Below are 12,328 nucleotides of genomic sequence, written 5' to 3'. Positions count from 1 at the left end.
GCCCTGTTTATTCTTGTTGTTTTGACCCTTGACAGCAGCTATATATTACTATGTCAAGAAATAAAACACTCAGTTGTTCGTGCACCTACGTGCTTGTCTCATGTCTCCCTTCTTCGTCTGTTGTTTTATTCGGCGCCGTCTTTGTAAGCTGGTAGCAGCACTGCTGAAGGTACGAGGCGTACACAGGCAATATCCTTGTGCAGCAGTATATAGTTCCAAGCGCAAGTGGCTGATTATTGGGTATACACTAGAAAGTTTCATTTTTGATTGTTACATAAAACGGTACAGCGACAAGTGACATGTTATGCGAATGCACATGCACGTGTGCGAATGCACATTGTATACCAAGAATAACTGTGGCAGTTACCGCCGTTAACCGCAGTAGCCACTCTAACTGTGATTACGCAACCAACATGGCAGCACCCACACAGCCCAGACCGCCTGCTTCAATCCAAATTCACGCTTGTTACTTGCTCTCCACCCTGTCAGCAAGAAACACGCGGCAAAATCTGTGATCACTAAGTCTCATCTCAAGCTGAGGTTAAAACGTTAGGTATGTTTTGTCGTAATTATCCAGATCGGCAGTTTGTTTTCAGCGGCAACGACTACAGACACGGCACCGAGCTGTAAAATTGGTTTGATATCTAGTCAGCGGATGGCGCCACAGCATTAGCAGTGATGCATTGACAATGCTGAACGCCATAAAAGCATAACTGTTCACGGCATCATTAATTTACTACCACACTCTATCACGGTATGTGACTACGGTAGCGAGCAGATGCCAAGTAGATGCTGAGCGGATGCTGTGGTGCAGCTGAACATTTGTAAGGGCATTCACCCGCACTACTTGCGAAGGAGGGTGCAAGATAACTGCAGGGAAAGCGAAGCCCTGTTCTTGCATGCATGTAAACACAGCTTATGGTTATGGTGTCAAAACATTTTTTTTTTCGCCAGTTCACCAACTTTGGAGCATGTAACAGTGTCATGAGCCAATAAAGGAAGAAAGAAAGAAAGAAAGAAGAAAAAGCAGCAGATAAAAAGAAAAGAAGACATGAGGAGTTGATGGCAGAAATAAAGAAAACACAAGGTAGAAAATAAGAGCGTATGAACAAAAAGAATACAATATGAAAGCAGAAGAAGAAGCGCAAAAGTGCACGCGCAGCTACGTGGCCAATGGGAGAAGGGACACGTAGCCGATGAGAGCGGCCCAGCTACGCTCTGGGACGAAGGGGGGAGAAGGGGCTGGAGGCCGAACAGGACGGGTGGATCGCGGAGACGGCAGCAACCCAATGGAAGCAGTTCTTCAGCTCCTGCGGTCACGAACTGCGAGCTGAGTAGACCTCCCGCCGGAAGCCGCAGCTACAGGCTGACGGCGCCGCTTCCCGGATTCCCTGCAGCTATGATCCGCAGCTTGCGGAGTTGACCGTGCGATCCAGGCGCCTAAGTCACTCCATCCTCCTGACCCTCCTCCTCCTGAACCGGTCCCCTGACCGGTTGGCCTGGTCAGGGGACCAGGCCAACCGTAGACCGAACGTCGGACACAGCAACGTCGAGTCTACAATACATTGGCGGGCCCAACGACGTGTTGTCGGAAACAGCGACGACGAGGTGATGTGGCCACGTCGATAGACTTTATGTAAATATTTTCAACTTCATAATACGTCGTGCGCGAGGACTTAAGACAATATTTTCAATTAACTAACTTCGTATATAGTTTGTCGTATGTTAGGGTTTTGCCATTAGGTTGGCAACGTATGCTTTCTGGATATATATATTGTTCTTATGCTCATGCCCCGTAAAGGATTTTCCTAACTCAACGTTCCTTGCGTCGTGTTTACCACCCTGAGACTGTGACAAAAAGGATGACAAGCAGACGCTGAGCAGACAATGTATCGCAGATGAGCACATCTCAAGGGGCATTGGGCCTTCCTATTGGCTAAGAATTCATGTAGCTTCCACAGTGCTGCAACCAGCCAGCTCTTTTACTTTTTGATGCTGACGCCAGATCCATCACAGGAGGTCAAGTGTGGATGCCAGCATAAAACACTTTCGTGTTAAAAATTCCATTCAATCGAGGAATTTGATACACAGAGGTTCATTACATCCAAGTTTAACTGTAGAATGGTGACCGAAATTTCGAATCTGTACAGTGTCTCATTCCACTGCTTGGACTAATTCATGTGCACGCAATGTCGAAAACATGGCGACTGCAAACCAAGTTCCTGACCCACGAATGTTGCTCGTGCCATCTGTGCCCTCCTTCTTGTTCTTGTTCCACTTTCCAAGTGCTGTACAGCCACTGTGACACATCTTTATTAAATCGGCATCAAACCACAACTTTGGTTGCCAACTCGCGACCAGGCGAGGTGGTTAGGCTTAGCCAGCAAGGGTGTTGGGCAGCAGGCCATTGCGGAAAGCTTGCCCTTGGTACATTCGTACTTGTAGACATCAACACAGAGGTCGGGCATGCGACCACGCACATAGGCTGAACTGACAGCGGCATGTGTGAAACAGTCTGCTTTGGGTGGTCAGCAGCTGCAACGACTGCGAATGCCTACCAAGTTTCCAAGTGCGCGTAGTGGTAGGAACAACAGAAGCTGGCATGTGGACATAAGGCCTAAAAGCTCTGAACTATATCTGCAGAAAGCCACTTAAACTGAGAGCAATCAAGGTGCAAACGTGACAAAGATTCCCATAAGTGGTTACGTTACAAGTGGCCCTCACCAGTGTCGGTAGTCAAAGTCGAAGGGGATGGTGATCTCCTCGGCAGGTGCCAGGTCTCGGTCAGCTACCAGGAAGAGCCGCAGCAGGCCCTCTTGGAAGGTGTGCCGCACCCGCGCGCTGGGACGGCATGAACGGCGCACAAACCGTGCCTCGTTCCCATACACTCGGGCGTCCACACAAACCCCATCTTCGTTATCCGCCCAGCCCTTGTAGAAGAGCACACATGGGTACAGCCTGCAAGAAGAAGGCTAGGCACTGTTGCACCTGGTATGAATAGTGCGCTTTTCACATAGCCAGAATCCTATATATGTACGTGCCTTGAAAACTAAGCTGGCAGACATCATATGATTCATCTCCACTGGTCTACACAGAAAATCGAATGACAAGAATTAATTATTTGTGAGCGCATGTCAAATATACAGGGTGTCCCAGCTAACTTTAGCCAGAGTTTAAATTATGCCGATGCACCCTAAGGCAATGCGACCAAATGCATGTTGCTCACTATTGTGTGGAGGGGTGGCACCACAGGGGTGGCACACCACCCCTGTGGTGGTGTGGGTTCTGTTCCAAGTGGGTTCTGTTCCATTTGCACATGTCGTGCTGATCTCAACCACCTGTGTTGGGAGTGCCCCCTCCACACCCCGCCAAGGCTTCGTGCCCTGGCCACCATACAGCTGGCCTTCTTCTCTCTCCGGACTCGGGCTCCACGTCTCCGGACCATGCCATCGAGCTCTGGCGAGCACTGCTGTTGTTCCTCCAGAACCCGGCGGCACCACCCATCGGCGATCGGCTCCGCGACAGCCACAAGCGTCATGCGACCCCCATTTAGCTGCCTCCACGACGCTCATTAATAAAACGGAGGCAGCCTTACCCTTCCCCTTTTGCAGTAACACCCCTCCCCTTTCCACCGCAGCATTTTCGGCACATTTTAATGTGGAATAAACATGGTTTCATTCATTCATTCACCTTCTATCTGTTAGGAATTAGTGTTTTTCTGCTTGCTGAAGATGCCTGCGGAATACAAAGAAATACCACGCGACATGTCTGCTTGCGTGGAAGGATTGCAGCACTGCCAAATGCTCCACAAACGAACATAGCACCTAGCTGGGTGCCATTGCATAGAATCAAGCGCTCTTTTTTTTCCTTCTGAAGCTAAAGAATTAGTGAGGTTATACTGTACTGAATATAAATGACATTCTCAGTTTAATAGCGGGCCAGAGCTTTATTTCAATCTTTTATTGCACAGAAAATCTTGCTTTTCAGTTTTTCTCCAAAATACTGAAGGGCTGTCCCATCTTTCTGGCAGCTGGATTACTGTAAGGCCCGCCTCCATGAAAGCGCAGACTACCCACCAAGTGACTCGATCAGCCATTGTTAGTGCTGTGCTGGTCGACCACAGTTGGCACAGACAACAGGCTCCTTTCCATTGTTGGGTTCAACATGCACTGCCACCTCTCAAAGATGTTTTAAGTCGAGAGGTCAAGACACGCTCGCACTGTGGTGTTGCTTTTAAGATGATTTTTTGCAATGTTATCTGAAATTAAGCTTTGTACTACTGGATGATAGTGGATGATTTTTCCGACCTGACCCGAACAGTGAGACATTGTGTGGGGGGCATGTGCAGTGGAATAATTACCTCTTCTGGAACACGGGGTTCTGCAGGCGGAACTGGCTGGCTGAGAGAAACTTCCCGCGCACCTCAAGCAGTGGCTGCTGGGCAGGTACAGTACGGGTAGTCACCAGGCGGTGGCGGCCCTCCTGGCGGCCCCGAGGGGGGGCACACTCGTCCAGTTGCCAGGTGCCCTCCCAGCCACCCCGCAACAGCTCCTCTTCGGCCAGCTGCTGCTCCTGCCCACCTTTGGCCTGGAGAAAGTGCAACACGCATTGACAACCCAAAGTCCACTGAACATCATGTATCCTGATTATAAAAGAGTGCAATGGTTTGCAACTGCTGCTGTGAATGAACTTTTAGGGAATAAATGGAAAACTACTGCAGGCACCAGTAGCCAAATCAGTGTATCACATGACGTTGTTTGCGAACAAACTTTAATGTAGTGTGTTGCAAAACAAAGAGCGACTGGCGAAGCAGTTCACAGAATACACCAGCCTAAATTAATGTACTAGTATATATTGCTACACGGAGGCAGACACAACAGGGAACACAACAGGGAAATAGCCGTATCGGAGCACTATCAGTAGTGTCAATAGCAGCAGGTAGAGCGAGTTGCACAACACCAGCAGAACAGTCTATCAAAACGGAATGCGTAGACAGAAAGTCGAGGCTCAGGATGAGGTCGTGAGGCCAGTGCTCTAGAACATAAAATAAAACAGAAGTATGATGTCCGGCGACACTCACGCGAGCCGGACACATGCCAATAACGGCTGGTGTTCCACTGTCGGCGACTTGGATTACAGGCGACGGAGCAGGGGTGAGGACTTTCTTGAGATGATTCCGAAGCTGAGCATTCATCACAGATATGTGCGCGCCAGTGTCAATCAGAGCCGTAGCAGGTACACCATCCACGTTCACTTCAATGAGGTTCCGATGTGTGGGCAAGGTCCGAAGAGAATTTTTGCGTCGGGTCGGTTTGGCAGCAATATTTACAGTATATTTACAAGGAGAGTAAACAATGAACTATATGGTCGAATGTGTGCAACAGATCAAAAGCGTCTTCTTCATTGACGGTCCTCTATAGGAATATTACCGTAACATGACCCTCGGCTACTGAAGCACCGTCATAGTGCTTGTTAAGGTGTATGGGAGTAGTAAAGTTTAAGGCGGGATACGTGAACGTCTGTAGCCGGCGAAACGAAGGGAGAGGTAGAATCGAGCGGGCCAATCTCATGAGTGATGTCTGTTACACGTGTTAAGACACAATTGGGTCTGGAGTATCAGGAAATCAATTTTTCAGAGAGTACAATGCACCAAGTTGGTGTCCACAGAAGCACAAGGGCACATGGAGTATAGATAACGTTGCAATGACAAAAGTCATAGCGGCACCTCTGGTGTTCTTGCAATATCGTAAGGTGATGGCAAGCAATCTGATGTGCCTCGTCAGCTTCTGAAATGGCATCGTGGGTGTACTCAGTGCACAAATGGTCGGCAGCAAGGATGATAGTGCCAAAGGATAATGTTTGGTCGCGGCCAAACAGAAGATAAAAGGATGAAAAATCAGCAGTATTGTGATGGGAGGAATTGTAGGAGAGTGTAACGAAGGGCAACACAGTGACTCAGTCATGATGGTCAGAAGAGACATACATAAAAAGCATGTCCGTTAGCGTCCAATTGAACTGTTCAGTCGAGTCGTTGGTTTGTGGGTGGTAAGCAGTCGTAAATTTCTGTTTTGTCGCGCAGGATCGAAGCAGGTCATAGATAACGCTAGAGAGAAAATAGCGACCACGGTCGGTGAGGAGTTGACAAGGGTCGCCATGATGCCACGTAGCAGGAAATCAGCAATGTCCGTAGCTGAACTGGTAGGGAGAGCGTGTGCAATTGCGTATCGGGTGGTGTGGTCCGTAGCAACAGCAATCCATTTGTTGCCAGCTGTAGAGGCAGGAAGAGAACCTAGGAGGACAAGACCAACTCGGAAGAAGGGGTCAGATGGCACGTCAAGGGGTTGAAGGAGGCCACCAGCAGACATAGGTGGTTTCTTTTGGCGTTGGCACAGTTCACATGCAGCGATGTAGTGACGAACGGAGCGGTAAAGACCAGACCAAAAGTGATGCCGAACGTGATCATATGTCCGGGAGACACTAAGATGACCAGCCATTGGGGCGTCGTGGAGCTGGCCGAGAACACTCAAACGCAGATGCATAGGAACGACAAGCAGCAGTTTGCATCCGCCCAAGCGGACGCTGTGGCGATGTAATGTGCCGTCTTTAAGCATGAAGAGGTGAAGGGACAGATCAGGTGCTGCGGAATCCAGCTTCTGAATAAGATCACGTAAGGTGGAATCACAGCGCTGTTCAACACGGATGTGGCTTAAAGCGGAGAGTGAGAGTATACATGCAGGCACACCATCAGAGGCTTCAGACAGATCTACAAGATAGCAAGACATCAGCATCCCGGTCCGATCGGCAAGACTTGTAAGAAGCAAGAGTATGTGTATCCTTAGAGCCGCAGTGCCCTGCGACCAAGACGCCCAGTGGGATCCTTGAGGGACGAAATCCAGCAAAGTGCGCGGTGATTGGTAGCGACGGTGAAATGCCGGTCATGTAAATAGGGGCGGAATTTGCCCACCGCCCATACAAGAGCAAGACATTCCCGTTCCGTGATGGAGTGGCTCTGTTCGGCTGGGGAAACGAGACGGCAAGGAGACGGCATAGGTGATAACACGGGCAACCCCATTCTGATGCTGGACCAAAACAGTGCCAATTACGTAGCCTTTGCATCAAGGAGCCTGTGCATCACTGCTGAAAAAAATTAGTCAAATGGACAAAGAGGGGCTTGGACTCATGTGTGGTATCACAAAGTTCAGGCTGTATCTGTGGGGATGAAAATTTGAAGCGGTTACCGATCACAAACCCTTGTTGGGTCCGTTAGGCACTCTAAGGCCTATTCCTGACATGTCACCGAGGGTTCTTTGCTAGGTGTTGCTGCTGGCAGGGTACAGCTACAGCCTGAGCTATAGGTCTGGAGGCCTGATAGTCGATGCAGATGGGTTGAGTAGGCTTCCCTTACCAACAACAGGATGTTCTGGAGGGGTTCCTGCGAAGGTATTCATGCTTTAAGGTATCTATCCCCGTGTTCTTTCATCAAATGTGTTCACAAAAGGTACTGCATGAGACCTAGAGCTGTCAAGAGCACTTCAGGATTTGTGGTCTGGCCATGTTCTAGACATGAAATCACAGGGGAGGGCCATATATGTCCCGATCCAATGAGTTAAGTGTGCATCCGAAGTCTGTGCTTGTTGTGTGTTAGGGAGTGACACTGAGCAAAGCCAGCGTCATAGATAAAGGGAGAGGTGCGGCGAAGACAACTTAACATCGAGAGGAATGGGTGAGCGCAAGAAGCCGACGATGAAGCGAAGCGCGTGATATCTGATGCAGCACCGTCAAAACAAAATACTAAGAAAGGAACCATTAAGGGTCGTACACGATGGGTGACATAGAAAGAAAGGAAGGAAGAAGAAGAAGAAGAGATGATGGAGAGATCCTAGATTGGCGCGGTGGCGCTCAGACGAAACTGAGCGCCGAAGAAGTCAGCGTTCGCTGGGAGCGGGAATAAGCTGTTGGGTCGTGGGCCCGAGCTTCCAGACTCCTACCGGCAGAACCTGGCCTCCGAAGCTAGGACAAGGTCCCATCACGTGACAACCTGGAGTTTGCTCAAGGAGCGACCAGTGCCTTCCGTCGAAGACTGCTGCGATCTTACCTTACGCGACCATGTGCAAGAACTGTTGGTGAGCCACATCCCACTCTCATTCCAGTGTCCTTGTGTATTCAGACACACCTAACAACTCATCATCATCATAATCAGCCTATTTATGTCCACTGCAGCACGAAGGCCTCTCCCTTCGATCTTCAATTACCCCTATCTTGTGCCAACCGATTCCAACTAGCACCTGGAAATTTCCCAATTTCCTCGCACCATCTTGTCTTCTGCCGTCCTCTACTGTGCTTCCCTTCTCTTGGTACCCATTCTGTCACCTTAATGGTCCAACGGTTGTCTAATCTGCACATTACATGACCTGCCCAGTGCCATATTTTTCTCTTAATGTCTATCAGGATATCGTCTATACCAATTTGCTCGCTTTCTGTCTCTTAAAGTTATGCCTAGCATTCTTCGTTCCATTGCCCTTTGCGCAGTCCTTAACTTGGTCTCAAGCTTCTTTGTCAGTCTCCAAGTCTCTGCACCATATGTCAGCACCGGTAAAATGCACTGATTGTATACTTACCTTTTCAATGATAATGGTAAGCTCCCAGTCAGGAGCTCACAATGTCTGCCGTATGCTATCCAACCCATTTTTATTCTTCTGTGAATTTCCTTCTCACGTTCAGGGTTCCCTGTGATTAGTTGCCCTAGGTAAACGTACTCCTTCACAGACTCTAGAGGCTGACTTGCGATCTTACTTTTGTTTCCTTGCCCGGTTGTTTATTATTATCTTTGTCTTCTGCATATTAATCTTCAGCCCTACACTTACACTCTCCCTGTTAAGGTCCTCAATCATTTGTTGTAACTCGTCTGCAGTGTTGCTAAATAGAACAATGTCATCGGCAAACCAAAGGTTGCGGAGATATTCGCCGTCAATTTTTACTCCTAAGCCTTCTCAGTTTAATAGCTTGAATACTTCTTCCAAGCATGCAGTGAATAGCATTGGCGAGATTCTGTCTCCCTGTCTGACCCATTTCTTTATAGGTATCTTCTCCTTTTTTTTTTGTGTAGAATTAAGGTAGCTGTGGAACCACTGTAGACATTTTCCAAGGTATTTACGCAAGCGTTCTGTACTCCTTGAATACGCAATGCCTCTATGACTGCTGGTATCTCTACTGAATGAAATGCTTTTTCGTAATCAATGAAAGCCATATAGAGAGGCTTATTGTACTCTGCAGATTTCTCGATAACCTGATTAATGATATGGATGTGATCCATTGTAGAGTATCCTTTCCTGAAGCCAGCCTGCTCCCTTGATTGACTAAAGTCCTATGTTGCCCTTATTCTGTTGGAGATTATGTTGTTGGAGATAATACCGGGAGTAAGCTAATGGGCCTATAATTTTTCAATTCTTTAATGTTGCCCTTTTTGTGGATTAGTATAATGTTTGCATTCTTCCAGTTTTCTGGGACCTTTGCAGTCGACAGATACTTCGTACAGAGAGCCGCCAGTTTTCCTAGCATTATGTCTCCTCTATCTTTGATTAAATCGACTGTTATTCTGTCCTCTCCTGCCGCTTTTCCCCGTTTCATGCATTGCAAGGCCCTTCTGACCTCATCTCTAGTTATAAGAAAAGTTTCTGTATACTGTTCCTTATTGTTTCGAATAGAGTACTCCTGTGTCCTCTGGGTACTGTACAGGTCAGTATAGAATTCTTCCGCTGCTTTTATTATACCTTCGAGATTGCTGATGGTGTCGACCTGCTTATCTTTCACTGCATACATCTTGGTTTGTCCTATGCCAAGTTTCCTTCTCACTGATTTCAGGCTGCGTCCATTTTTAAATCTTCTTCAGTCTTTCTCAAGTTATAATTTCTAATATCGCTTATTTTCATTTTGTTGCTGATCAGTTTTGACAGTTCCACGAATTCTATCTTATCTCTTGAGTTGGACACTTTCATTCTTTGTCGTTTCTTTATTAGGTCTTTTGTTACTTGGGAGAGCTTGCCTACTGGTTGGCTTGGTGCCCTGCCTTCCACTTCAATTGCTGCCTCTGAAGCCAGCCTCGTTACGGTTTCATTCATTACCTCTATGTCATCATCATCATCTCTCTGTTCTAAGGCTGCATATTTGTTTGCAAGTACCAGCCTAAATTTGTCTCATTTTACCCTTACAGCCTCTAAGTTGACCTGTTTCGTCTTGACCAATTTTACTCTTTCTCTCTTCAAATTGAAGCGAACCTTAGCCCTGACTAACCTATGATCACTGCACTTTATCCTACCTATCACTTCTACATCCTGAACTGTGCTGGGATCGGCAGAAAGTATAAAATCAATTTAATTTCTTATTTCACCATTAGGGCTTTTCCAGGCCCATGTTCTGCTGCTACGTTTCCTGAAAGCGGTGTCCATTATTCGAAGCTTAATTCTTTCTGCGAATTCTACCAAATCTCTTCTCTAGCGTTTCTAGAACCGACACCGTAGTTGCCCATTGCCTGTTCATCCGCCTGCTTTTTCCCTACTTTTGCATTGAAGTCACCCATTACTACTGTATACCGAGCTTGCACTTTTCTCATCACTAATTCAGCATCTTCATAAAACTGATCTACTTCCTCATCGTCATGACTGGACGCTGGAGCGTAGGTTTGTACTACCTTTAATGTATACCTCTTGTTGAGTTTGATCACGACTACTGCTACCCTCTCATTGATGCTGTAGAATTCGTCAATGTTGCCTGCTATGTCCTTATGGATTAGGAATCCTACCCCGTATTTGCTTCTTATCCGGGAGACCTCTACAGCAGAGGACATGGCCGTTATTCAGCAATGTGTAAGCCTCACCAGTTCTTCTAATCTCACTAAGGCCAATAATATCCCAAACAATGTCTGATAGTTTTTTGATGAGTCCTGCTAAGCTAGCCTCACTCAAGAGGGTTCGGGTGTTAAACGTTGCACCCAAACCCTCTCGAGTGAGTCTACCTTAGCATGACTATAGGATTAGAATAGCGGTAACTTTAATTAATGAGAACTGTGTTCGTTATAAGCAGTGTAGAGTGCTCCTTAGCCTTTTGTTCTTCTTTATATATCCTTTGTTTATGTGTGTTTTCTTTCCACTTTTTATATGTAAATATATATTCTTCTTTCCCTTCTGAAATCAAACGCTCTCATCCTTTATTTGAACAGAAAACATGAAAGCGATATTATTTTAAGTCGCTCTCTATAAATGAACCATGACAAATTGGCGTCCGTGACAGGACTTGAGCATTTCGTACAGTTGTTGTTTTTCATAAGAAAGAAAAAAAAAATGAACACACACACAGTTAATGGCACTGGCAAAACGCATGGAGTTGGAAGGAGCGGCACTGCAAGCATGGTTCGATGAGCGAGAGGCGCGAGCGCGTGAGGAACAAGCTGCAGAGAGAGAGCCGAAGAAGGACCAGCTGGAACTCGTCTATCAACAGTATAGTGGCAACAGGGGCCAGCCAGCCATGACGTGTACTTGGGGAAATACCGTACAATAACAGGAAAGTTCTCTATACACCAACACATACTTATTGTCATCATCATCATCATAAGACTGGTTATGCCCACTGCAGGGCAAAGGCCTCTCCCATACTTCTCCAACTACCCCGGTCATGTACTAATTGTGGCCATGTTGTCCCTGCAAACTTTTTAATCTCATCCGCCCACCTAACTTTCTGCCGCCTTCTGCTACGCTTCCCTTCCCTTGGAATCCATTCCGTAGCTCTTAATGAGCATCGGTTACCTTTCCTCCTCATTACGTGTCCTGCCCATGCCCCCCCCCCCCATTTCTTTTTCTTGATTTCAACTAAGACATCATTACCTAGCGTTTGTTCCCTCACCCAATCTGCTCTTTTCTTATCCCTTAACGTTACACCTATCATTCATCTTTCCATAGCTTGTTGCATCGTCCTCCATTTAGGTAGAACCCTTTTCGTAAGCATCCAGGTTTCTGCCCCGTACGTGAGTACTGGTAAGACAGAGCTGGTTATAAACTTGCCTCTTGAGGGATAATGGCAACCTGCTGTTCATGATCTGAGAATGCCTGCCAAACGCACCCCAGCCCATTCTTATTCTTCTGATTATTTTAGTCTCATGATCCGGATCCGCAGTCACTACCTGTCCTAAGTAGATGTATTCCCTTACCACTTCCAGTGCCTCACTACCTATCGTAAACTGCTGTTCTCTTCCGAGACTGTTAAACATTAGTTTAGTTTTCTGCAGAATAATTTTCAGACCCACCCTTCTGCTTTGCCTCTCCAGGTCAGTGAGCAT

At 47.1% G+C, this 12,328-nt stretch overlaps 1 protein-coding gene across 7 annotated transcripts in view; it reads right to left on the bottom strand.

Moving 5' to 3' along the window:
- Nucleotides 1-12,328, bottom strand: part of LOC142558600 (uncharacterized) — a 473,120-nt gene that overhangs the window by 242,395 nt on the left and 218,397 nt on the right. For all 7 annotated transcript variants that reach the window (XM_075670756.1, XM_075670754.1, XM_075670751.1 and 4 more), the window contains exons 8-9: nt 4,361-4,587; nt 2,725-2,958 (exon numbers count right to left, since the gene is read on the bottom strand). In XM_075670756.1, the coding sequence (XP_075526871.1) occupies nt 2,725-2,958; nt 4,361-4,587 (461 nt within the window). The remainder of the gene's footprint in view (nt 1-2,724; nt 2,959-4,360; nt 4,588-12,328) is intronic.

Source organism: Dermacentor variabilis, chromosome 9 (genome assembly GCF_050947875.1).
Source record: "Dermacentor variabilis isolate Ectoservices chromosome 9, ASM5094787v1, whole genome shotgun sequence".
NCBI lineage: Eukaryota > Metazoa > Arthropoda > Arachnida > Ixodida > Ixodidae > Dermacentor > Dermacentor variabilis.
This window is presented reverse-complemented; position numbering and strand designations above follow the sequence as displayed.